Source organism: Schistocerca gregaria, chromosome 3, assembly GCF_023897955.1.
Source record: "Schistocerca gregaria isolate iqSchGreg1 chromosome 3, iqSchGreg1.2, whole genome shotgun sequence".
NCBI lineage: Eukaryota > Metazoa > Arthropoda > Insecta > Orthoptera > Acrididae > Schistocerca > Schistocerca gregaria.
The window spans coordinates 96,528,969-96,556,967 of record NC_064922.1 but is presented as its reverse complement, the minus strand read 5'-3'; the positions used below and the strand labels follow the sequence as shown (position 1 = coordinate 96,556,967).

Sequence of the window (27,999 nt, the reverse complement as noted above, 5' to 3'; positions counted from 1 at the left end):
GAGGACTATACCATGAATGAAACCAAGGAGCATTACAATGAGCAGAATAAAGGGTTGTAGTTAAATATAACATTTGGGTTGCATTCAAAAAGTATTGATATTATCAATCAACCTTAAATAGAATAAGAAGCGAAATATTGCAGTCAGTTTCGACCTGGAAGATTGGTATGTACTACCCTTATTCTTATTAATTGAAGCCAAAAAGAGGCGTATTACTGTTAATAATAATATAATTGAACTATAATAGTTCCAATTAAGGAAATGTAAAGCCAATATGAAAGCTGCTAACTTTTTATATTAGCGGTTAAACTCCGTTAACATTTCTAAAATTTATATAGTTTAAATAAAACATTACATTTTCACTGTAAAAATAATATATCTATATTTATAAATACTTAAAAGTAAAAATACTTTCTTAACATCTTCAGTGTCACGCTCTAATTATAAGCTATTTAAGTAAACGAAAAACAATATTACCAAAATAAATATTCAAAAAATAAAAGTTAAAAGATAAATCTTGAAATTAGAATCATATCAACCTTGAATATAACCAATTAAATAAATAAATAATCTATATAAACCTTGACCACCAAGTAATTCACCTCAACCATAATCAAATGACTTAGATGAATAATAACCTATTTTTAAAGGAATATATCTAATAAACTTAGTTGAAAGAAAAGGTATAAATCATATAGAACCAGCAAATCTAACAAAAGAAAGTATACTTAAAGAAAATAAATTATGAGAAAAATCAAAATTAGAAATAAGATAACCTAAATAAGCACCTAAAATAACAACTGTAATAGTTAAAAACTTTAAATAATAAGGTAAAGCAATCACATGAGGAATAGGAAAAATTAATCAAGATAAAAGACTACCACCAAAAACAGCAACAAACAATAGACCAATTATTCCAAATGAAATATAATAACCCTTATCATCAAAAGAAAATCTAGAATAAAAATTATTATCACCAGATATTGAATAATAAAACAAACGAAAAGAATAAGAAGCAGTTAAACCAGTAGAAAAAAAATAAAGAAAAAAATTAAACAATTAATTCATCTTAAACAAACCATCTCAAGAATTAAATCCTTTGAATAAAATCCCGCTAAAAAAGGTATTCCACACAAAGATAAACTAGAAACATTAAAACAAACTGAAGTTAAAGGTATGAAATTAACAATTGATCCTATAAAACGAATATCCTGAGAATCCTTCAAATTATGAATTATTGAACCTGCACATATAAATAATAATGCCTTAAATAAAGCATGAGCCAATAAATGAAAAAATGCAAGCTTTGGATAACCTATAGCCAAAATTCTTATTATTAAACCAAGTTGTCTTAAAGTAGAAAGAGCAATAATCTCCTTTAAATCAAACTCAAAATTAGCGCCCAATCCAGCCATAAATATAGTTATACAACCAATTAAAAGTAAAAATCAACCACAATTATAAGTATCCAATATTGGTCTAAAACGAATTAATAAATAAACACCAGCAGTAACAAGAGTAGAAGAATGAACTAAAGCAGAAACAGGAGTAGGAGCTGCTATAGCAGCAGGAAGTCATGAAGAGAAAGGAATCTGAGCTCTCTTAGTTATAGCTGCTAAAACAATTAATATAGTAATGAGCTTTATTTCAAAAGAATTAGAAATAAAATCATAATAATAAATATAATTTCAACCACCAAAATTTAACATTCATGCAATAGAAATTAAAATAGCAACATCACCAATACGATTAGAAAGTGCAGTTAATATACCAGCACTATAAGATTTTACATTTTGATAATAAATAACTAAACAATAAGAAACTAAACCTAAACCATCTCAACCTAATAAAATTCTAATTAAATTAGGACTAATAATTAAAAAACCTATAGAAAGAATAAATATTAAAACAATAATAATAAAACGATTTAAATTCTTTTCACCAGATATATAATCCTCTCTATAATAAATAACCAAAGAAGAAATATATATAACAAAAGATATAAAAATAAGAGATATTCAATCCAAAATTAAAGTTATAACAACTCTAGAACCATTTAAATTGAAAAGCTCTCACTCAACAAAAATTCTATAATCAATTATTAAATAATAAATACCTACAATAAAAATTATAGTTCTCGAAATAAACAAAGAAAAAAAACTCAAAGAACAAATAGAAAATAAATTCACGGCCTAAGATGAAAAACTTCATATCATTGATTCCACAAAACAATATTTTTAATTAAAATACTTAAGCAAACTAAACAAAGAAATATTCACCCTTGAAACAGAGAATATTTAAAGGCAATCAATGTAAAAGTAAAAGATGATATTCACGAAAATAACCAAGAGAACAAGTATAAACACCAGAATAATAATTCCCATGCTGAGAATAAGAATATATATACAAAGTATAAACAGCTCTAAAAAAAGATAAAAAAATCAAAGCAAAGAATCTAAAAGAAGATCAAGATATAATTCTATTTAATAATCTAATTTCACCTACCAAATTTAAAGAAGGAGGAGCAGCCATATTTGATGATCTTAAAAGAAATCATCATAAAGCCATTCTTGGCATCAAATTAATTATACCCTTGTTAATTAATAATCTTCGTCTACCTAAACGTTCATAAATAATATTAGATAAACAAAATAAACCAGAAGAACATAAACCATGACCAACCATTACAGAAAGAGAACCTACACAACCTCATCAATTCATAGTCATCAATCCACCAATAACCATTCTTTTATGAGCAACAGAAGAATATGCAATTAAAGACTTTAAATCAACCTGACGAAAACAAATAAATCTTACAATAACACCCCCAGATAAACCTAAAGACAATCAAAAATAATTAAACTTTAAACCCAAATAAGAAATAACCTTTATAACACGAAAAATACCATAACCACCTAACTTTAATAAAACACCAGCAAGAATTATTCTACCTGAAATAGGGGCCTCTACATGAGCCTTAGGAAGTCATAAATGAACCAAAAACATAGGTATCTCAACTAAAAAAGCCAAAATTATAAATACATAAAACATAAAATAATAAGAACCAAAATCAACCAATAAAGGAAAATATAAAGTATTAGAAAAATCATAAACCTTAAATAAAACTAATAATAAAGGTAATCTAGCAACCAAAGTATAAAAAATTAAATAAACACCAGCCTGCAAACGCTCAGGTTGATAACCCCAACCCAAAATTAAAAGTAAAGTAGGAACTAATCTAGCCTCAAAAAAAATATAAAAAGAAAGAAGACTTAACCTAGCAAATGAACAATAAAGCATAATTATTAAAATCAAAACCATAAAAACAAAAAAATTTGAATGATATGAACTTAAATAAACTGAACCTCTAGCAGTGATTATTAAAGAACAAATCCAAAAACTAAGTAAAATTAAACTAAAAGAAAAATAATCAATACCAAAATAATATCTAATTATATTCAAATCAGCATATGATTAAACACAAATTATAAAAACAAAACCCGACAGAAACATTAAAGAATGAACCAACCATCAACAATTTTTTAATAAACAAAGTGGGATCAAAAAAATAGTTATAAATAAATACTTTAACAAAAAGATAAACCAAAAGAATTAAAAAAATCATTACCATGAGAACGAATTATTGAAACTAAAATAGAAAGACCTAAAGCACCCTCACAAACAGAAAAAACTAAAAAAATAAAAGGAAAAAAATAATCATAATCAAACTCAATAAGAAAAACAATAACTAACATAAATAAAGAAAGAACAATATATTCTAATCTCAAAAGAACCATTAATAAATGTTTACGTTTAGAAGAAAAAACATAAACACCAGCAAAATAAATCAATAAAGAAGTAAAAATAGAGAATATAAACATTACTTTTAATAGTTTAAAAAAAACGCCGGTCTTGTAAACCGGAAATAAGTCCAGCCCCCACTTTTAAAACTTCAGAGGTGGAAAAGCTTCCATCATCGGTCCCCAAAACCGGTATTTTAAATAAACTAACCCCTGAAATGATCAAAATTATTTATTATTTATTTACATTACAAGAATTGCATCAAACGAAATATTTCAGCCTAAATCAATCACTATAATTATTACATTAATAATGTGAGTATTTATCATATTAATATTAATTATTCTAGATATATCTATATTTATAGACTTTTTCAAAAACACCGAAACTATAAATATTGATAATTCAATCAATTATCAAGAAATAACAATATCTTTAGAAAAATTATATAATAGACCAACATTCATTATTACAATAATAATAATAATTTATTTATTTTTAGCACTACTAGCAGTTGTTAAAATCACCAATATTAATCAGGGACCTATTCGTAAAATAAGATAATTACTAATGAATAAACCCTTACGATTAAGACATCCTTTAATTAAAATTATTAATAACTCTTTAATTGACTTACCTGCCCCAACAAATATTTCATTTTGATGAAATTTTGGACTCCTATTAGGGTTATGTTTGCTAATTCAAATCGTAACTGGACAATTTTTTGCTATACATTATACATCAAATATTGAAATAGCATTCAGTAGTGTAGTACACATCTGCCGAGACGTAAATAATGGTTGAATTATCCGAACCTTACACGCAAATGGAGCATCTATATTTTTTATTTGTATTTACTTACATGTAGGACGGGGAATTTACTATGGATCTTATATATATATATATACATACCTGAATAATTGGTACAGTGATTTTATTTTTAGTTATAGCAACTGCATTTATAGGATATGTCTTACCCTGAGGCCAAATATCTTTTTGAGGTGCAACAGTAATTACTAATTTATTATCAGCAATCCCATACTTAGGAACAGATTTAGTCCAATGAGTATGAGGAGGATTCGCTGTTGATAATGCAACATTAAATCGATTCTTCACATTCCATTTTGTATTACCATTTATTATTGCTGCTATAGCAGCAATTCATTTATTTTTTCTTCACCAAACAGGATCTAATAATCCTCTTGGACTAAATGGAGATATTGAAAAAATTCCATTCCATCCATACTTTACCTTTAAGGATTCTATTACATTTGTAATAATAACATCATTATTAATTATACTATGTTTAATTAATCCTTACCTATTAGGAGATCCAGATAACTTTGTACCTGCCAACCCATTAGTAACACCAGTTCACATTCAACCAGAATGATATTTCCTATTTGCATATGCAATTCTACGATCTATCCCTAATAAGTTAGGAGGTGTTATTGCATTATTTTTATCAATTAGAATCTTAATAATTTTACCATTTTATAATAAAACACCATTCCGAGGCATTCAATTTTACCCTATTAATCAAATTTTATTCTGAATTATAGTAGTTGTTGTATGCTTACTAATGTGAATTGGTAAACGACCTGTTGAAGAACCTTATATTATAACAGGTCAAATCTTAACAATTATTTACTTCACATATTTCTTAATTAATGTCCATGTCGCAAACGCATGAGATAAATTAATTAAGGAATAAAGTTAATTAGCTTAGGAAAAGCATATGTTTTGAAAACATAAAATTAGAAGTTTAACTCTTCTATTAACTTTTCTCAAAAAATTTCACTAAACAAATGAGATAAATAAAATCTTTAAACCAACAAAGAAAATAAAAAAATTCAAAGATAAAGGTAAAAAACTTTTTCAAGCTAAGTACATTAATTTATCATAACGGAACCGTGGTAATGTTCCACGAACCCAAATAAAACCAAAAGATATAATAGCAAGCTTAATAAAAAATATAAAAGAATAAAAATCACCACCCAAAAAAATTAAAGCCAATAACATTCTTATGAAGACAATTCTAGTATATTCAGCTAAAAAAATTAAAGTAAAACCACCCGCACCATACTCAATATTAAATCCTGAAACTAACTCAGATTCCCCTTCAGCAAAATCAAAAGGAGTACGATTAGTTTCAGCTAAGCAAGAAGCAAAACAAGCTAAAGCTAAAGGAAAAGAAATAATAATAAATCAACAATAAAGCTGATAGTTTATAAAATCAAACATATTAAAACTACCAATTAAAATAATTAAAGACAATAAAATTAAAGCTAAACTAACTTCATAAGAAATTGTTTGAGCAACAGAACGAAGAGAACCTAATAATGAATAATTTGAATTAGAAGATCAACCAGCAATTATAACAGTATAAACACCTAATCTAGTACAACATAAAAAAATAAAAATCCATAAGAAAAAGAACACATATAAGTTAAATAAGGAAAAATTACTCAAACGGCTAAAGAAATCATTAAATTAAAAACAGGGGAAAAATAATAAAGTAGGTAATTAGATATAATAGGAATTGGCTGCTCCTTACAAATTAACTTAATAGCATCTCTAAATGGCTGAGGAATTCCAACAAAACCTACCTTATTTGGACCCTTTCGAATCTGAATATAACCTAAAACCTTACGCTCTAATAAAGTTAAAAAGGCAACACTAATTAAAACACAAATAACCAATAAAAGAAAATTCAAAATAAATATAAATAAATCATAAAGTATCAATACTATTTGTAGAAAAAATCTACATAAATGAATTCTAAATTCAACACATTAATCTGTCAAAATAGTAAATAAATTAATATTAATCAATATAACAAAAAATATTTTAGCCATATGGTCCTTTCGTACTAATATCGATTAACAATCTTAGGATAGAAACCGACCTGGCTCACGCCGGTCTGAACTCAGATCATGTAAGAATTTAAAGGTCGAACAGACCTAATCATTGGGCTCCTGCACCCAAAATTTTTCTTAATCCAACATCGAGGTCGCAATCTGCTTTGTCGATATGAGCTCTCAAAAACAATTACGCTGTTATCCCTAAGGTAACTTAATCTCATGATCATAAATTATGGATCAAAATAACAAACATAAATAAATGATATAATAATGAAGAGTTTATCTATTCTTCATGTCACCCCAACAAAACATCATCATTAAATATAGAAAGACAAACAAAAAACTATATAAAAGTAAAATGTCAAGCTCTATAGGGTCTTCTCGTCCTAAAGAAGAATTTAAGCCTTTTGACTCAAAAGTTAAATTCAAAAATTTATTAAGAGACAGTTGATTTCTCGTCAAGCCATTCATTCCAGCCACTAATTAAGAGACTAATGATTATGCTACCTTTGCACGGTCAAAATACCGCGGCTCTTTAAAAATACGCTCAGTGAGCAGGCCAGACCTCAAAATATAAACAAGAGGACATGTTTTTGATAAACAGGCGGAAATCAATTTTGCCTAGTTCCTTATAATAAGTTCACAAGGTAAAAATTTCATACAAATAAATATACTAATTCTATCATTATTACAAAAATTTTATAATTAAATTAATAATCTTAATAAAAAACCTAAAATATTTATAAAATCAAAATAAAAAATAATGAACTAAAACTTAATCTTAAAGATAGCTGGTTTAAAGCTTACTATTATATTTCTATAAAATAAATTATAGGTTATTAACTTCAAAGCTTATCCCTTAAAGAATAAATAAGTTAATATTTTTACTTAAGAAATTAAATAAAAACAAATAACTTTAAAAAATTAAATTTTTTCTTAAGAAACTAGATATCTTGGGAAACGATTAACATCTCATTTCTATAAATAATTTAATAATAATTATGATACATTAACTATAAATTATTTATAAATCAACCCAAATCGAGACAAGTAAAATAAATACTAAAATTTTGATAAACCCTGATACAAATGGTACAATAAATAAAATCTACTTAAAAAAATTTAAAATAATATTTCATAAAACACTTACATTACCAATAAACTATAATTTAAAAAATCAATTCTATAAAATATACTAAGACAAAAATACAATAAAATTATTTATATTAAATAATTAAATAAACAAAAAATAAATATAATAAAATAAATAATCAAGATATCCTGATTTGCACAGAAAAATTTTCAGTGTAAATGAAACACTTTACTAATAAGTTATATCTTGAAACTCTTCCTAGATACACTTTCCAGTACATCTACTATGTTACGACTTATCTCATCTAAATTGAAGCTACTTTAAAATAAAATAGAATAATCAATAATGAGAGCGACGGGCGATGTGTACACATCTCAGAGCCAATACCAGTTAAATTAAATAAATTAAATTACTATCAAATCCACCTTCATTAACAGTATTTCACTATCAAATTCGTTATAAACAAAAATCTATTGTAACCCACCTCCTCTTAACTATAAGCTGCACCTTGACCTGAAATATTTTATAATTATAAATCTTGAGAATTATAACTCTAAAAAGATTCTCTGATAACGGAGATATACAAACAAATAAATTAAGTAGAGTAAATCGTGTATTATCAATCATGGGGTAGGTTCCTCTGAATGGAATGAGATACCGCCAAATTCTTTGGGTTTAAAGACCTTAACTAATAGTACCCTGGTAAATATAATTAACATTTAAAATAATAGGGTATCTAATCCTAGTTTATTATTTAAATTTCACAGATTCATAAAAAGGGCCACAAATAAATTTTAACATTTCACCTTACAAATTTATATTTCAACCCTAATAATATTAACAACTGTTTTAACCAATAATATTCACTTGTATCAATCGTATAACCGCGGCTGCTGGCACGAATTATGCCGATACTAAATCAATTGCTAAATCCAAAATCACTTGATAATTAAATCAAATTACTGCAAAAAGAACATTTAGTCTAACAAAACTTACATATAATACAAAGAAAAAGTGAATAAACAAGCAAGAATAAAACTTTTAAAAATAAAAAATAAGAAAATTTTAAATCTATTAATTCAGGAAAAAATAAAAGATTCAAATATTTAAAGAAAAAAAAAGAAAAAAACACAAACATTACCAAAAAAAAAAGAATCGCCCCTATGTATGACCACAACAACTTCTCTATTATATATAATTAAAGATTAATATGGAACATGTATAGCAATAAATGTAATATATTCTTCCTTATTTAATCTTTCTTTTCACTAATAAATAAATAAAGATTAAATAATATAATAAATATATTTTATACAATTATGTAATTTAATATAATATGTTACTAATATGAATTCTTTTTTTATATTAAGTTAACTTTCATATATATTAGTTAAATAATCTAATTATAGATAATTTACATAATTATATTATTATAATTAATATAATTATTTATATTAATTATAATATTTTATATTTAAATTAATAATTTTATTTATTATATCCAATTATAATAATATTAACTATTAAATTACATATTATTATATATATTATATTATATTAACCTATTTTAAGCTAAAAACATAAGTAGCTATAATCCTAGGTAAATAATTGCATTAAAATAATCAATTGATAATGGTAAGATGAACTTATAATACTTTAATTTCAATTAAATGTAATATATTAATATAAATTATTTATTATATGGATCAACATTCTTCGTTGCAACAGGATTCCATGGTTTACACGTAATTATTGGAACAATCTTTTTATCAACATGTCTACTTCGACACTCAATAAATCAATTTTCACCAAGACATCACTTTGGATTTGAAGCAGCAGCATGATACTGACACTTCGTAGACGTAGTATGATTATTCTTATATATCTCTATTTATTGATGAGGTAGATAATTGTTTTTCTAGTATAAATAGTACATTTGACTTCCAATCAGAAAGCTTGATATAAATCAAGAAAACAATTCTAATTCTATCAACAAGAGTTTTCATTAGATTTATTATTCCAATAATTGTTATAATCCTGGCAACAACACTATCAAAAAAATTAATTAATGATCGAGAAAAAAGATCACCAGTTGAATGTGGGTTTGATCCAAAAAGATCAGCACAAATACCATTCTCAATACGATTCTTCCTAATCGCAGTAATCTTTTTAATTTTTGATGTAGAAATTGCACTAATTCTACCAATTGTAATTATTTTTAAAACTTCAGACATTATAATCTGAACAGTATCAACAATATTTTTTATTCTAGTTCTATTAGGAGGACTATACCATGAATGAAACCAAGGAGCATTACAATGAGCAGAATAAAGGGTTGTAGTTAAATATAACATTTGGGTTGCATTCAAAAAGTATTGATATTATCAATCAACCTTAAATAGAATAAGAAGCGAAATATTGCAGTCAGTTTCGACCTGGAAGATTGGTATGTACTACCCTTATTCTTATTAATTGAAGCCAAAAAGAGGCGTATTACTGTTAATAATATAATTGAACTATAATAGTTCCAATTAAGGAAATGTAAAGCCAATATGAAAGCTGCTAACTTTTTATATTAGCGGTTAAACTCCGTTAACATTTCTAAAATTTATATAGTTTAAATAAAACATTACATTTTCACTGTAAAAATAATATATCTATATTTATAAATACTTAAAAGTAAAAATACTTCCTTAACATCTTCAGTGTCACGCTCTAATTATAAGCTATTTAAGTAAACGAAAAACAATATTACCAAAATAAATATTCAAAAAATAAAAGTTAAAAGATAAATCTTGAAATTAGAATCATATCAACCTTGAATATAACCAATTAAATAAATAAATAATCTATATAAACCTTGACCACCAAGTAATTCACCTCAACCATAATCAAATGACTTAGATGAATAATAACCTATTTTTAAAGGAATATATCTAATAAACTTAGTTGAAAGAAAAGGTATAAATCATATAGAACCAGCAAATCTAACAAAAGAAAGTATACTTAAAGAAAATTAATTATGAGAAAAATCAAAATTAGAAATAAGATAACCTAAATAAGCACCTAAAATAACAACTGTAATAGTTAAAAACTTAAAATAATAAGGTAAAGCAATCACATGAGGAATAGGAAAAATTAATCAAGATAAAAGACTACCACCAAAAACAGCAACAAACAATAGACCAATTATTCCAAATGAAATATAATAACCCTTATCATCAAAAGAAAATCTAGAATAAAAATTATTATCACCAGATATTGAATAATAAAACAAACGAAAAGAATAAGAAGCAGTTAAACCAGTAGAAAAATAATAAAGAAAAAATTAAACAATTAATTCATCTTAAACAAACCATCTCAAGAATTAAATCCTTTGAATAAAATCCCGCTAAAAAAGGTATTACACACAAAGATAAACTAGAAACATTAAAACAAACTGAAGTTAAAGGTATGAAATTAACAATTGATCCTATAAAACGAATATCCTGAGAATCCTTCAAATTATGAATTATTGAACCTGCAGATATAAATAATAATGCCTTAAATAAAGCATGAGCCAATAAATGAAAAATGCAAGCTTTGGATAACCTATAGCCAAAATTCTTATTATTAAACCAGGTTGTCTTAAAGTAGAAAGAGCAATAATCTTCTTTAAATCAAACTCAAAATTAGCGCCCAATCCAGCCATAAATATAGTTATACAACCAATTAAAAGTAAAAATCAACCACAATTATAAGTATCCAATATTGGTCTAAAACGAATTAATAAATAAACACCAGCAGTAACAAGAGTAGAAGAATGAACTAAAGCAGAAACAGGAGTAGGAGCTGCTATAGCAGCAGGAAGTCATGAAGAGAAAGGAATCTGAGCTCTCTTAGTTATAGCTGCTAAAACAATTAATATAGTAATGAGCTTTATTTCAAAAGAATTAGAAATAAAATCATAATAATAAATATAATTTCAACCACCAAAATTAACATTCATGCAATAGAAATTAAAATAGCAACATCACCAATACGATTAGAAAGTGCAGTTAATATACCAGCACTATAAGATTTTACATTTTGATAATAAATAACTAAACAATAAGAAACTAAACCTAAACCATCTCAACCTAATAAAATTCTAATTAAATTAGGACTAATAATTAAAAAACCTATAGAAAGAATAAATATTAAAACAATAATAATAAAACGATTTATATTCTTTTCACCAGATATATAATCCTCTCTATAATAAATAACCAAAGAAGAAATATATATAACAAAAGATATAAAAATAAGAGATATTCAATCCAAAATTAAAGTTATAACAACTATAGAACCATTTAAATTGAAAAGCTCTCACTCAACAAAAACTCTATAATCAATTATTAAATAATAAATACCTAAAATAAAAATTATAGTTCTCGAAATAAACAAAGAAAAAAAACTCAAAGAACAAATAGAAAATAAATTCACGGCCTAAGATGAAAAACTTCATATCATTGATTCCACAAAACAATATTTTTAATTAAAATACTTAAGCAAACTAAACAAAGAAATATTCACCCTTTAAACAGAGAATATTTAAAGGCAATCAATGTAAAAGTAAAAGATGATATTCACGAAAATAACCAAGAGAACAAGTATAAACACCAGAATAATAATTCCCATGCTGAGAATAAGAATATATATACAAAGTATAAACAGCTCTAAAAAAAGATAAAAAAATCAAAGCAAAGAATCTAAACGAAGATCAAGATATAATTCTATTTAATAATCTAATTTCACCTACCAAATTTAAAGAAGGAGGAGCAGCCATATTTGATGATCTTAAAAGAAATCATCATAAAGCCATTCTTGGCATCAAATTAATTATACCCTTGTTAATTAATAATCTTCGTCTACCTAAACGTTCATAAATAATATTAGATAAACAAAATAAACCAGAAGAACAAAAACCATGACCAACCATTAGAGAAAGAGAACCTACACAACCTCATCAATTCATAGTCATCAATCCACCAATAACCATTCTTATATGAGCAACAGAAGAATATGCAATTAAAGACTTTAAATCAACCTGACGAAAACAAATAAATCTTACAATAACACCCCCAGATAAACCTAAAGACAATCAAAAATAATTAAACTTTAAACCCAAATAAGAAATAACCTTTATAACACGAAAAATACCATAACCACCTAACTTTAATAAAACACCAGCAAGAATTATTCTACCTGAAATAGGGGCCTCTACATGAGCCTTAGGAAGTCATAAATGAACCAAAAACATAGGTATCTTAACTAAAAAAGCCAAAATTATAAATACATAAAACATAAAATAATAAGAACCAAAATCAACCAATAAAGGAAAATATAAAGTATTAGAAAAACCATAAACCTTAAATAAAACTAATAATAAAGGTAATCTAGCAACCAAAGTATAAAAAATTAAATAAACACCAGCCTGCAAACGCTCAGGTTGATAACCCCAACCCAAAATTAAAAGTAAAGTAGGAACTAATCTAGCCTCAACAAAAATATAAAAAGAAAGAAGACTTAATCTAGCAAATGAACAATAAAGCATAATTATTAAAATCAAAACCATAAAAACAAAAAAATTAGAATGATATGAACTTAAATAAACTGAACCTCTAGCAGTGATTATTAAAGAACAAATCCAAAAACTAAGTAAAATTAAACTAAAAGAAAAATAATCAATACCAAAATAATATCTAATTATATTCAAATCAGCATATGAATAAACACAAATTATAAAAACAAAACCCGACAGAAACATTAAAGAATGAACCAACCATCAACAATTATTTAATAAACAAAGAGGGATCAAAAAAATAGTTATAAATAAATACTTTAACATAAAGATAAACCAAAAGAATTAAAAAAATCATTACCATGAGAACGAATTATTGAAACTAAAATAGAAAGACCTAAAGCACCCTCACAAACAGAAAAAACTAAAAAAATAACAGGAAAAAAATAATCATAATCAAACTCAATAAGAAAAACAATAACTAACATAAATAAAGAAAGAACAATATATTCTAATCTCAAAAGAACCATTAATAAATGTTTACGTTTAGAAGAAAAAACATAAACACCAGCAAAATAAATCAATAAAGAAGTAAAAATAGAGAATATAAACATTGGTTTTAATAGTTTAAAAAAAACGCCGGTCTTGTAAACCGGAAATAAGTCCAGCCCCCACTTTTAAAACTTCAGAGGTGGAAAAGCTTCCATCATCGGTCCCCAAAACCGGTATTTTAAATAAACTAACCCCTGAAATGATCAAAATAATAATTATATCATTATCAAATGTAATAAATATTAATTTTATTAAATTAAGACACCCAATATCAATAATGCTTTTTATTATCCTTCAAACCTTCCTAGTTGGATTAATAACAGGAACAATAATAGAAAGATATTGATTATCATATATTTTATTTTTAACATTTCTTGGTGGTATACTAGTATTATTTATTTACATTACAAGAATTGCATCAAACGAAATATTTCAGCCTAAATCAATCACTATAATTATTATATTAATAATGTGAGTATTTATCATATTAATATTAATTATTCTAGATATATCTATATTTATAGACTTTTTCAAAAACACCGAAACTATAAATATTGATAATTCAATCAATTATCAAGAAATAACAATATCTTTAGAAAAATTATATAATAGACCAACATTCATTATTACAATAATAATAATAATTTATTTATTTTTAGCACTACTAGCAGTTGTTAAAATCACCAATATTAATCAGGGACCTATTCGTAAAATAAGATAATTACTAATGAATAAACCCTTACGATTAAGACATCCTTTAATTAAAATTATTAATAACTCTTTAATTGACTTACCTGCCCCAACAAATATTTCATTTTGATGAAATTTTGCATCCCTATTAGGGTTATGTTTGGTAATTCAAATCGTAACTGGACTATTTTTAGCTATACATTATACATCAAATATTGAAATAGCATTCAGTAGTGTAGTACACATCTGCCGAGACGTAAATAATGGTTGAATTATCCGAACCTTACACGCAAATGGAGCATCTATATTTTTTATTTGTATTTACTTACATGTAGGACGGGGAATTTACTATGGATCTTATATATATATACATACCTGAATAATTGGTACAGTGATTTTATTTTTAGTTATAGCAACTGCATTTATAGGATATGTCTTACCCTGAGGCCAAATATCTTTTTGAGGTGCAACAGTAATTACTAATTTATTACCAGCAATCCCATACTTAGGAACAGATTTAGTCCAATGAGTATGAGGAGGATTCGCTGTTGATAATGCAACATTAAATCGATTCTTCACATTCCATTTTGTATTACCATTTATTATTGCTGCTATAGCAGCAATTCATTTATTTTTTCTTCACCAAACAGGATCTAATAATCCTCTTGGACTAAATGGAGATATTGAAAAAATTCCATTCCATCCATACTTTACCTTTAAGGATTCTATTACATTTGTAATAATAACATCATTATTAATTATACTATGTTTAATTAATCCTTACCTATTAGGAGATCCAGATAACTTTGTACCTGCCAACCCATTAGTAACACCAGTTCACATTCAACCAGAATGATATTTCCTATTTGCATATGCAATTCTACGATCTATCCCTAATAAGTTATGAGGTGTTATTGCATTATTTTTATCAATTAGAATCTTAATAATTTTACCATTTTATAATAAAACACCATTCCGAGGCATTCAATTTTACCCTATTAATCAAATTTTATTCTGAATTATAGTAGTTGTTGTATGCTTACTAACGTGAATTGGTAAACGACCTGTTGAAGAACCTTATATTATAACAGGTCAAATCTTAACAATTATTTACTTCACATATTTCTTAATTAATGTCCATGTCGCAAATGCATGAGATAAATTAATTAAGGAATAAAGTTAATTAGCTTAGGAAAAGCATATGTTTTGAAAACATAAAATTAGAAGTTTAACTCTTCTATTAACTTTTCTCAAAAAATTTCACTAAACAAATGAGATAAATAAAATCTTTAAACCAACAAAGAAAATAAAAAAATTCAAAGATAAAGGTAAAAAACTTTTTCAAGCTAAGTACATTAATTTATCATAACGGAACCGTGGTAATGTTCCACGAACCCAAATAAAACCAAAAGATATAATAGCAAGCTTAATAAAAAATATAAAAGAATAAAAATCACCGCCCAAAAAAATTAAAGCCAATAACATTCTTATGAAGACAATTCTAGTATATTCAGCTAAAAAAATTAAAGTAAAACCACCCGCACCATACTCAATATTAAATCCTGAAACTAACTCAGATTCCCCTTCAGCAAAATCAAAAGGAGTACGATTAGTTTCAGCTAAGCAAGAAGCAAAACAAGCTAAAGCTAAAGGACAAGAAATAATAATAAATCAACAATAAAGCTGATAGTTTATAAAATCAAACATATTAAAACTACCAATTAAAATAATTAAAGACAATAAAATTAAAGCTAAACTAACATCATAAGAAATTGTTTGAGCAACAGAACGAAGAGAACCTAATAATGAATAATTTGAATTAGAAGATCAACCAGCAATTATAACAGTATAAACACCTAATCTAGTACAACATAAAAAAAATAAAAATCCATAAGAAAAAGAACACATATAAGTTAAATAAGGAAAAATTACTCAAACGGCTAAAGAAATCATTAAATTAAAAACAGGGGAAAAATAATAAAGTAGGTAATTAGATATAATAGGAATTGGCTGCTCCTTACAAATTAACTTAATAGCATCTCTAAATGGCTGAGGAATTCCAACAAAACCAACCTTATTTGGACCCTTTCTAATCTGAATATAACCTAAAACCTTACGCTCTAATAAAGTTAAAAAGGCAACACTAATTAAAACACAAATAACCAATAAAAGAAAATTCAAAATAAATATAAATAAATCATAAAGTATCAATACTATTAGTAGAAAAAATCTACATAAATGAATTCTAAATTCAACACATTAATCTGTCAAAATAGTAAATAAATTAATATTAATCAATATAACAAAAAATATTTTAACCATATGGTCCTTTCGTACTAATATGGATTAACAATCTTAGGATAGAAACCGACCTGGCTCACGCCGGTCTGAACTCAGATCATGTAAGAATTTAAAGGTCGAACAGACCTAATCATTGGGCTCCTGCACCCAAAATTTTTCTTAATCCAACATCGAGGTCGCAATCTGCTTTGTCGATATGAGCTCTCAAAAACAATTACGCTGTTATCCCTAAGGTAACTTAATCTTATGATCATAAATTATGGATCAAAATAACAAACATAAATAAATGATATAATAATGAAGAGTTTATATATTCTTCATGTCACCCCAACAAAACATCATCATTAAATATAGAAAGACAAACAAAAAACTATATAAAAGTAAAATGTCAAGCTCTATAGGGTCTTCTCGTCCTAAAGAAGAATTTAAGCCTTTTGACTCAAAAGTTAAATTCAAAAATTTATTAAGAGACAGTTGATTTCTCGTCAAGCCATTCATTCCAGCCACTAATTAAGAGACTAATGATTATGCTACCTTTGCACGGTCAAAATACCGCGGCTCTTTAAAAATACGCTCAGTGAGCAGGCCAGACCTCAAAATATAAACAAGAGGACATGTTTTTGATAAACAGGTGGAAATCAATTTTGCCTAGTTCCTTTTAATAAGTTCACAAGGTAAAAATTTCATACAAATAAATATACTAATTAAATCATTATTACAAAAATTTTAAAATAAAATTAATAATCTTAATAAAAAACCTAAAATATACATAAAATCAAAATAAAAAATAATGAACTAAAACGTAATCTTAAAGATAGCTGGTTTAAAGCTTACTATTATATTTCTATAAAATAAATTATAGGTTATTAACTTCAAAGCTTATCCCTTAAAGAATAAATAAGTTAATATTTTTACTTAAAAAATTAAATAAAAACAAATAACTTTAAAAAATTAAATTTTTTCTTAAGAAACTAGATATCTTGGGAAACGATTAACATCTCATTTCTGTAAATAATTTAATAATAATTATGATACATTAACTATAAATTATTTATAAATCAACCCAAATCGAGACAAGTAAAATAAATACTAAAATTTTGATAAACCCTGATACAAAAGGTACAATAAATAAAATCTACTTAAAAAAATTTAAAATATTATTTCATAAAACACTTACATTACCAATAAACTATAATTTAAAAAATCAATTCTATAAAATATACTAAGACAAAAATACAATAAAATTATTTATATTAAATAATGAAATAAACAAAAAATAAATATAATAAAATAAATAATCAAGATATCCTGATTTGCACAGAAAAATTTTCAGTGTAAATGAAACACTTTACTAATAAGTTATATCTTTAAACTCTTCCTAGATACACTTTCCAGTACATCTAATATGTTACGACTTATCTCATCTAAATTGAAGCTACTTTAAAATAAAATAGAATAATCAATAATGAGAGCGACGGGCGATGTGTACACATCTCAGAGCCAATATCAGTTAAATTAAATAAATTAAATTACTATCAAATCCACCTTCATTAACAGTATTTCACTATCAAATCCGTTATAAACAAAAATCTGTTGTAACCCACCTCCTCTTAACTATAAGCTGCACCTTGACTTGAAATATTTTATAATTATAAATCTTGAGAATTATAACTCTAAAAAGATTCTCTGATAACGGAGATATACAAACAAATAAATTAAGTAGAGTAAATCGTGTATTATCAATCATGGGGTAGGTTCCTCTGAATGGAATGAGATACCGCCAAATTCTTTGGGTTTAAAGACCTTAACTAATAGTACCCTGGTAAATATAATTAACATTTAAAATAATAGGGTATCTAATCCTAGTTTATTATTTAAATTTCACAGATTCATAAAAAGGGCCACAAATAAATTTTAACATTTCACCTTACAAATTTATATTTCAACCCTAATAATATAAACAACTGTTTTAACCAATAATATTCACTTGTATCAATCGTATAACCGCGGCTGCTGGCACGAATTATGCCGATACTAAATCAATTGCTAAATCCAAAATCACTTGATAATTAAATCAAATTACTGCAAAAAGAACATTTAGTCTAACAAAACTTACATATAATACAAAGAAAAAGTGAATAAACAAGCAAGAATAAAGCTTTTAAAAATAAAAAATAAGAAAATTTTAAATCTATTAATTCAGGAAAAAATAAAAGATTCAAATATTTAAAGAAAAAAAAAGAAAAAAACCACAAACATTAACAAAAAAAAAAAAAAAAGAAACGCCCCTATGTATGACCACAACAACTTCTCTATTATATATAATTAAAGATTAATATGGAACATGTATAGCAATAAATGTATTATATTCTTTCTTATTTAATCTTTCTTTTCACTAATAAATAAAGAAAGATTAAATAATATAATAAATATATTTTATACAATTATGTAATTTAATATAATATGTTATTAATATGAATTCTTTTTTTTATATTAAGTTAACTTTCATATATATTAGTTAAATAATCTAATTATAGATAATTTACATAATTGTATTATTATAATTAATATAATTATTTATATTAATTATAATATTTTATATTTAAATTAATAATTTTATTTATTTTATCCAATTATAATAATATTAAATATTAAATTACATATTATTATAAATATTATATTATAATAACCTATTTTAAGCTAAAAACATAAGTAGCTATAATCCTAGGTAAATAATTGCATTAAAATAATCAATTGATAATGGTAAGATGAACTTATAATACTTTAATTTCAATTAAATGTAATATATTAATATAAATTATTTATTATATATATATATATATATATATATAAAAAATAAAATGAGCAGTATAAATTAATCCTAATTAAACAAAATAATACATAAAAGAATTTCAAAAAAAACTTTCGATTTATATATTAAATAAATGAAGTGCCTGATTAAAGGGTTACCTTGATAGGGTAAATAAAGTAAATAAAATTACCTTCATTAAAATTACATAAGATAGAATTAAACTACCTCCTTTAGTATCAAAAACTAACGTGCATCATACACCTTAATGTAAAAAGGTAAGCTAAACAAGCTAATGGGTTCATACCCCATTTATAGAGGTATCAATCCTCTCCTTTTTAATGACCAACAACTCTACAAAACTTCTCTTCCTATCAACATTAATGATAGGAACGATCCTGTCCATTTCATCAAATTCCTGATTTGGGGTTTGAATAGGACTTGAGATCAACTTACTTTCATTTATTCCGCTCCTAACAAGAAATAAAAATATAATAATAAATGAATCATCAATTAAATATTTTATTGTCCAAGCAATAGCATCGACAATATTATTATTTTCAATTTTGCTGATTCAAATAAAATATCCCATGGGATGGAAAACAGAATTTATCCCATCAATAATAATTAGATCTAGACTATTATTAAAGATTGGAGCTGCACCTTTCCATTTCTGATTTCCAGAAGTTATAGGAGCATCAAGATGAAATAATTGTTTAACATTAATAACATGACAAAAAATCGCCCCAATTATGGTCTTATCTTATTGTATTCAATTAAGAACTTTTATTTGAACAATTATTATCTTAAGAATTATTATTGGGGCAATAGGAGGTTTAAATCAAACATCCTTACGACAACTTTTAGCATATTCATCAATCAGACATCTAGGTTGAATAATTAGATCATTAACAGTCAGAGAAAACATCTGAGAACTATACTTCATTATTTACTCACTATTAAGATTAATTATAGTTTTATTATTTAAGCAAATAAATTTATTTTTCATAAATCAAATTTATTCAGCCAGAAATATAAAAACCGAAATTAAATTCATAATATTCTTATCTTTATTATCTTTAGGTGGACTACCACCATTCCTTGGATTCTTACCAAAATGAATTGTAATACAATCATTAATAGAAAACAATATAACAACTATTATAACTATTATAGTTGTATTAACTACAATTACACTCTACTACTATATACGTATTAGATTCTCAGCTCTAATTATATCATACACAGAAAATTCGTGATCTATAAAGATAAAGTCCCAAAAATCAAGAATCATTCTTCCTATAACAGTAATAATTTCAACAATAGGATTGATTTCAACATCAACCTTAATTTCATTATACTAAGGACTTAAGTTAATCAAACTAATAACCTTCAAAGTTATAATTAAAAGAATAATCTTTTAGGCCTTAGTAAAATTTTACACCTCTAGAATTGCAGTCTAGAATCATAATTGAATATAAGACCTAAATATGATAAGAGAGAAAACATCTCATAAGTAGATTTACAGTCTACCACCTAAAATTCAGCCATCTTACCGCAAAAATGATTATTCTCAACAAACCATAAGGACATTGGTACTTTATACTTCATATTTGGAGCATGAGCAGGAATAGTAGGAACATCAATAAGAATACTTATTCGTGCTGAACTTGGCCAACCCGGATCTCTAATTGGGGATGACCAGATTTATAATGTTATTATTACAGCTCACGCATTCGTAATAATTTTCTTTATAGTAATACCTATTATAATTGGTGGATTTGGTAATTGACTTGTTCCACTAATAATTGGTGCACCAGATATAGCATTTCCACGAATAAATAATATAAGTTTTTGATTACTACCACCTTCACTAACCCTTCTTCTTACATCTTCTATAGTAGATAATGGTGCTGGTACAGGATGAACAGTTTACCCTCCTCTAGCAGGAGCTATTGCACACGGGGGTGCATCTGTAGATCTAGCTATTTTTTCACTGCACTTAGCAGGTGTATCATCTATTCTTGGTGCAGTGAATTTCATTACAACAGCAATTAATATACGATCAGAAAGTATAACTTTAGATCAAACACCTTTATTTGTATGATCTGTAGCTATTACAGCATTACTTCTCCTTCTTTCACTTCCAGTTTTAGCAGGAGCTATTACTATATTATTAACAGATCGAAATTTAAATACATCATTCTTTGACCCTACAGGAGGGGGTGACCCAATTCTATATCAACATCTATTTTGATTCTTTGGACACCCAGAAGTTTATATTTTAAATCTACCGGGGTTCGGAATTATTTCACATATTGTATGTCAAGAAAGAGGAAAAATTGAATCATTTGGAACATTAGGTATAATTTATGCTATACTATCAATTGGACTAATAGGATTTATTGTATGAGCACATCATATATTTACAGTAGGAATGGATGTTGACACACGAGCATATTTTACATCAGCAACAATAATTATTGCTGTACCTACAGGAATTAAGGTATTTAGACGATTAGCTACATTATATGGAACTAAATTCAAGTTCAATCCACCATTATTATGAGCTCTAGGATTTATTTTCCTATTTACAATTGGTGGATTAACAGGATTAGTATTAGCAAATTCATCACTTGATATTGTATTACATGATACATATTATGTAGTAGCCCACTTTCATTATGTATTATCTATAGGAGCAGTATTTGCAATTATAGGAGGTGTCATTCAATGATATCCACTATTTACAGGATTAACTATAAATAATACATGATTAAAAATCCAATTTACAATTATATTCATTAAGTAAATTTAACATTTTTTCCTCAACACTTCCTAGGATTAGCAGGAATACCTCGACGATACTCTGACTACCCAGACGCATATACATCATGAAACGTAGTATCAAGAATTGGGTCTACAATTTCTATTGTAGGAATCATTATATTCATTGTAATTATATGAGAAAGAATGATTACAAACCGAGCAATTATATTTAGAGCTAACATAAGAAGATCAACAGAATGACTACAAAATAACCCTCCTGCAGAACATAGTTACTCAGAATTACCATTAATCTCTAGATTCTAATATGGCAGATTAGTGCAGTAGATTTAAGCTCTACAAATAAAGGTTTGACCTTTTATTAGAAAATATTTATTAATGGCAACATGATCAAATTTATCTCTTCAAGATGGAGCTTCACCATTAATGGAGCAATTATCATTCTTTCATGATCATACTATGGTCGTATTATTATTAATTACAGTAATTGTAGGTTATGCCCTAAGTTATATATTATTTATTGCCTATACTAACCGTAATATACTTCATGGACATTTAATTGAAACAATCTGAACAGCTTTACCAGCAATTACATTAATTTTTATTGCCCTTCCATCATTACGACTATTATATTTACTTGATGATTCAGTAGATCCAATAATTACAATTAAAACCATTGGACGACAATGATATTGAAGATATGAATATTCAGACTTCATAGACGTAGAATTTGACACTTATATAACACCAGAACAAGACCTAGAAAATGATGGATTCCGACTACTAGATGTAGATAACCGAACAATCCTACCAATAAATACAGAAGTACGAGTATTAACAAGAGCATCAGATGTTCTACACTCATGAGCAGTTCCTGCATTAGGGGTTAAAATTGATGCAACGCCAGGTCGGTTAAATCAAGGAACATTCACAATAAATCGACCTGGATTATTCTTTGGACAATGCTCAGAAATCTGTGGAGCAAACCACAGATTTATACCAATTGTAATTGAAAGAACTTCAGTAAATTTATTTATTAAGTGATTATCTAAGATAATTTAAGGAGTTAGTTAAAATAAATAACATTAGAGTGTCAATCTAAAGTAACTAAAAAAATTAGTACACCTTGAAATTCATCAGATGACTGAAAGTAAGTAACGGTCTCTTAAACCATATAATAGTAAATTAACGACTACTTCTGATGGGGAAATTATATCCAAATCCCTCAAATATCCCCTCTTATATGATTCTCACTATTCATTATATTTTCAGCTACATTAATCTTGTTTAATCAAATAAACTTCTTCTCATTTAAACCTAACCTTATTAAAAGAGCAGAATAAGGAACAATTGAAATAAAAAACTTAAATTGAAAATGATAACAAATCTATTCTCAACATTTGACCCATCAACTAACATCTTTAATTTATCATTAAATTGAACTAGAACATTTCTAGGACTATTATTAATCCCATCACTATTTTGACTTACACCATCATGAATTAACATTATCTGAAATAAACTAAATTTAACCTTACATAATGAATTTAACACATTTCTTGGACCAAAATCATTTAATGGAACAACATTCATTTTCATCTCAATTTTTATTATAATATTATTTAACAATTTCATAGGATTATTCCCTTATATTTTTACTAGAACAAGACATTTAGCATTAACATTTGCAATTGCCCTACCTATATGGCTAAGATTTATATTATTTGGATGAATTAACCATACTAATCATATATTTACACACCTTGTACCACAAGGTACACCGCCTGCATTCATATCATTTATAGTACTAATTGAAACAATTAGTAATGTTATTCGACCAGGTACATTAGCAGTACGGTTGGCAGCAAATATAATTGCAGGACACTTATTATTAACCTTATTAGGAAACACAGGACCATCTATAGCAATAAACTTAATCTCATTACTAATTATTGGACAAATACTTCTATTAATTCTAGAATCAGCAGTAGCAATAATTCAAGCCTATGTTTTCTCAATTCTAAGAACTCTATATTCTAGAGAAGTATATTAAACCTATGTTAACAACTCACTCAAACCACCCATTCCACTTAGTAGACTATAGACCTTGACCATTAACAGGAGCAATTGGAGCAATAGTCCTAGTATCAGGACTAGCAAAATGATTCCACCTATTTAATATTAACTTATTCATAATTGGATTTGGAATTACCCTACTAACTATAATTCAATGATGACGAGATGTAGTACGAGAAGGAACATATCAAGGATTACATACAGGATTTGTATCAATTGGATTACGATGAGGAATAATTTTATTTATTGCATCAGAGGTATTATTTTTCGTTTCTTTTTTTTGAGCATTCTTTAGAAGAAGATTAGCACCAACAATTGAACTAGGAATACTATGACCTCCAATAGGAATTCAACCCTTTAACCCTATACAAATTCCATTACTTAATACAGCTATTCTTTTAGCATCAGGAGTAACAGTAACATGAGCACATCATAGTTTAATGGAATCTAATCATACTCAAGCACTACAAGGATTATTCTTCACAGTGTTATTAGGACTATACTTTACAATACTTCAAGCATATGAATATTGAGAAGCACCTTTTACCATTGCAGATGCAGTTTATGGATCAACATTCTTTGTTGCAACAGGATTCCATGGTTTACACGTAATTATTGGAACAATCTTTTTATCAACATGTCTACTTCGACACTCAATAAATCAATTTTCACCAAGACATCACTTTGGATTTGAAGCAGCAGCATGATACTGACACTTCGTAGACGTAGTATGATTATTCTTATATATCTCTATTTATTGATGAGGTAGATAATTGTTTTTCTAGTATAAATAGTACATTTGACTTCCAATCAGAAAGCTTGATATAAATCAAGAAAAACAATTCTAATTCTATCAACAAGAGTTTTAATTAGATTTATTATTCCAATAATTGTTATAATCCTGGCAACAACACTATCAAAAAAATTAATTAATGATCGAGAAAAAAGATCACCATTTGAATGTGGGTTTGATCCAAAAAGATCAGCACGAATACCATTCTCAATACGATTCTTCCTAATCGCAGTAATCTTTTTAATTTTCGATGTAGAAATTGCACTAATTCTACCAATTGTAATTATTTTTAAAACTTCAGACATTATAATCTGAACAGTATCAACAATATTTTTTATTCTAGTTCTATTAGGAGGACTATACCATGAATGAAACCAAGGAGCATTACAATGAGCAGAATAAAGGGTTGTAGTTAAATATAACATTTGGGTTGCATTCAAAAAGTATTGATATTATCAATCAACCTTAAATAGAATAAGAAGCGAAATATTGCAGTCAGTTTCGACCTGGAAGATTGGTATGTACTACCCTTATTCTTATTAATTGAAGCCAAAAAGAGGCGTATTACTGTTAATAATATAATTGAATTATAATAGTTCCAATTAAGGAAATGTAAAGCCAATATGAAAGCTGCTAACTTTTTATATTAGCGGTTAAACTCCGTTAACATTTCTAGAATTTATATAGTTTAAATAAAACATTACATTTTCACTGTAAAAATAATATATCTATATTTATAAATACTTAAAAGTAAAAATACTTCCTTAACATCTTCAGTGTCACGCTCTAATTATAAGCTATTTAAGTAAACGAAAAACAATATTACCAAAATAAATATTCAAAAAATAAAAGTTAAAAGATAAATCTTGAAATTAGAATCATATCAACCTTGAATATAACCAATTAAATAAATAAATAATCTATATAAACCTTGACCACCAAGTAATTCACCTCAACCATAATCAAATGACTTAGATGAATAATAACCTATTTTTAAAGGAATATATCTAATAAACTTAGTTGAAAGAAAAGGTATAAATCATATAGAACCAGCAAATCTAACAAAAGAAAGTATACTTAAAGAAAATTAATTATGAGAAAAATCAAAATTAGAAATAAGATAACCTAAATAAGCACCTAAAATAACAACTGTAATAGTTAAAAACTTTAAATAATAAGGTAAAGCAATCACATGAGGAATAGGAAAAATTAATCAAGATAAAAGACTACCACCAAAAACAGCAACAAACAATAGACCAATTATTCCAAATGAAATATAATACCCCTTATCATCAAAAGAAAATCTAGAATAAAAATTATTATCACCAGATATTGAATAATAAAACAAACGAAAAGAATAAGAAGCAGTTAAACCAGTAGAAAAAAAATAAAGAAAAAAATTAAACAATTAATTCATCTTAAACAAACCATCTCAAGAATTAAATCCTTTGAATAAAATCCCGCTAAAAAAGGTATTCCACACAAAGATAAACTAGAAACATTAAAACAAACTGAAGTTAAAGGAATGAAATTAACAATTGATCCTATAAAACGAATATCCTGAGAATCCTTCAAATTATGAATTATTGAACCTGCACATATAAATAATAATGCCTTAAATAAAGCATGAGCCAATAAATGAAAAAATGCAAGCTTTGGATAACCTATAGCCAAAATTCTTATTAATAAACCAAGTTGTCTTAAAGTAGAAAGAGCAATAATCTTCTTTAAATCAAACTCAAAATTAGCGCCCAATCCAGCCATAAATATAGTTATACAACCAATTAAAAGTAAAAATCAACCACAATTATAAGTATCCAATATTGGTCTAAAACGAATTAATAAATAAACACCAACAGTAACAAGAGTAGAAGAATGAACTAAAGCAGAAACAGGAGTAGGAGCTGCTATAGCAGCAGGAAGTCATGAAGAGAAAGGAATCTGAGCTCTCTTAGTTATAGCTGCTAAAACAATTAATATAGTAATGAGCTTTATTTCAAAAGAATTAGAAATAAAATCATAATAATAAATATAATTTCAACCACCAAAATTTAACATTCATGCAATAGAAATTAAAATAGCAACATCACCAATACGATTAGAAAGTGCAGTTAATATACCAGCACTATAAGATTTTACATTTTGATAATAAATAACTAAACAATAAGAAACTAAACCTAAACCATCTCAACCTAATAAAATTCTAATTAAATTAGGACTAATAATTAAAAAACCTATAGAAATAATAAATATTAAAACAATAATAATAAAACGATTTATATTCTTTTCACCAGATATATAATCCTCTCTATAATAAATAACCAAAGAAGAAATATATATAACAAAAGATATAAAAATAAGAGATATTCAATCCAAAATTAAAGTTATAACAACTATAGAACCATTTAAATTGAAAATCTCTCACTCAACAAAAACTCTATAATCAATTATTAAATAATAAATACCTAAAATAAAAATTATAGTTCTCGAAATAAACAAAGAAAAAAAACTCAAAGAACAAATAGAAAATAAATTCACGGCCTAAGATGAAAAACTTCATATCATTGATTCCACAAAACAATATTTTTAATTAAAATACTTAAGCAAACTAAACAAAGAAATATTCACCCTTTAAACAGAGAATATTTAAAGGCAATCAATGTAAAAGTAAAAGATGATATTCACGAAAAT

At 26.0% G+C, this 27,999-nt stretch overlaps 2 protein-coding genes and 1 long non-coding RNA gene across 3 annotated transcripts in view; 1 reads left to right on the top strand and 2 right to left on the bottom strand.

Annotated features, from left to right (window-relative positions):
* LOC126356081 (uncharacterized) overlaps nt 1-27,999 on the top strand; it is a 57,645-nt gene that overhangs the window by 24,004 nt on the left and 5,642 nt on the right. The gene's annotated exons all lie outside the window — the stretch shown is intronic.
* On the bottom strand, nt 1,038-12,216 carry LOC126356075 (NADH-ubiquinone oxidoreductase chain 5-like). The gene is made up of 2 exons (XM_050006776.1): nt 11,350-12,216; nt 1,038-1,315 (listed from the first exon to the last, which is right to left on the bottom strand). The coding sequence occupies exons 1-2, from the start codon at nt 11,447-11,449 to the stop codon at nt 1,065-1,067; spliced, it is 351 nt and encodes a 116-aa protein (XP_049862733.1). The 5' UTR covers nt 11,450-12,216; the 3' UTR covers nt 1,038-1,064.
* Nucleotides 26,710-27,631, bottom strand: LOC126356076 (NADH-ubiquinone oxidoreductase chain 5-like). The gene has a single exon (XM_050006777.1). It carries the CDS (start codon nt 27,070-27,072, stop codon nt 26,722-26,724), a length of 351 nt encoding a protein of 116 aa, XP_049862734.1. The 5' UTR covers nt 27,073-27,631; the 3' UTR covers nt 26,710-26,721.

Bases quoted from the DNA above. Each gene is read 5' to 3' on its own strand.
- LOC126356075 (XM_050006776.1), bottom strand. From the start codon at position 11,449: ATGGCTGGATTGGGCGCTAATTTTGAGTTTGATTTAAAGAAGATTATT. The intron at 1,316-11,349 runs GTTATCCAAAGC...TTTTGGCTATAG, and splicing joins AATAAGAATTTTGGCTATAG to GTTATCCAAAGCTTGCATTT.
- LOC126356076 (XM_050006777.1), bottom strand. From the start codon at position 27,072: ATGGCTGGATTGGGCGCTAATTTTGAGTTTGATTTAAAGAAGATTATT.